At 45.3% G+C, this 488-nt stretch overlaps 1 protein-coding gene across 1 annotated transcript in view; it reads left to right on the top strand.

Annotated features, from left to right (window-relative positions):
• LOC119593386 (beta-1,3-galactosyltransferase 1-like) overlaps positions 1-488 on the top strand; it is a gene marked incomplete at its 5' end in the record, with an annotated part of 6,801 nt that overhangs the window by 3,732 nt on the left and 2,581 nt on the right. The window contains 1 exon segment of the mRNA XM_037942316.1: positions 248-456. Within this exon segment, the coding sequence (XP_037798244.1) occupies positions 248-456 (209 nt within the window).

The raw sequence follows: 488 nt of genomic DNA on the forward strand, positions 1-488 counted from the left end.
CAGAGTAGATATTTCATGAAGGATTTTCACAATGAATTGCTTCCGCTATAAAATGCATACACAATGTGTCTTTTGATGCTGCCAGTGTTTAGAGCTTGGGATAACATGCTCTTTATCACCAGATGAAAAAAAAAATGACACCAAATATACCAAAACAAAGAAATTATAAATCCATAGAAAAATATCACATGACACCGACTTGACACCAAATACACCAAAAACCTCCGTCCTCTCTCTTCTATCACAGGTACTTTGGTGAGATTCGTTGTGTTCCTACTCGTCGCAATACCAGCCTCCCTAGCGGTATCGGTGCTGCTGAGCAAAGGAGAGTCCCAAAGGATCCCTGATGATCCCTGGAAGCCCTTGCCTGCTCCTCCTTGCGGCCGGCCCTTCCTCGGCCTCTGTCCGCAGTCCCTAGATACGATCCTTCTCGCGGATTTTCTTAATGGGACAAAGGTTGGGGTGATTGCGTCCTGTAGGATTAGGGT

The sequence above is a fragment of the Penaeus monodon genome, chromosome 32 (assembly GCF_015228065.2).
Source record: "Penaeus monodon isolate SGIC_2016 chromosome 32, NSTDA_Pmon_1, whole genome shotgun sequence".
Classification (NCBI taxonomy): domain Eukaryota; kingdom Metazoa; phylum Arthropoda; class Malacostraca; order Decapoda; family Penaeidae; genus Penaeus; species Penaeus monodon.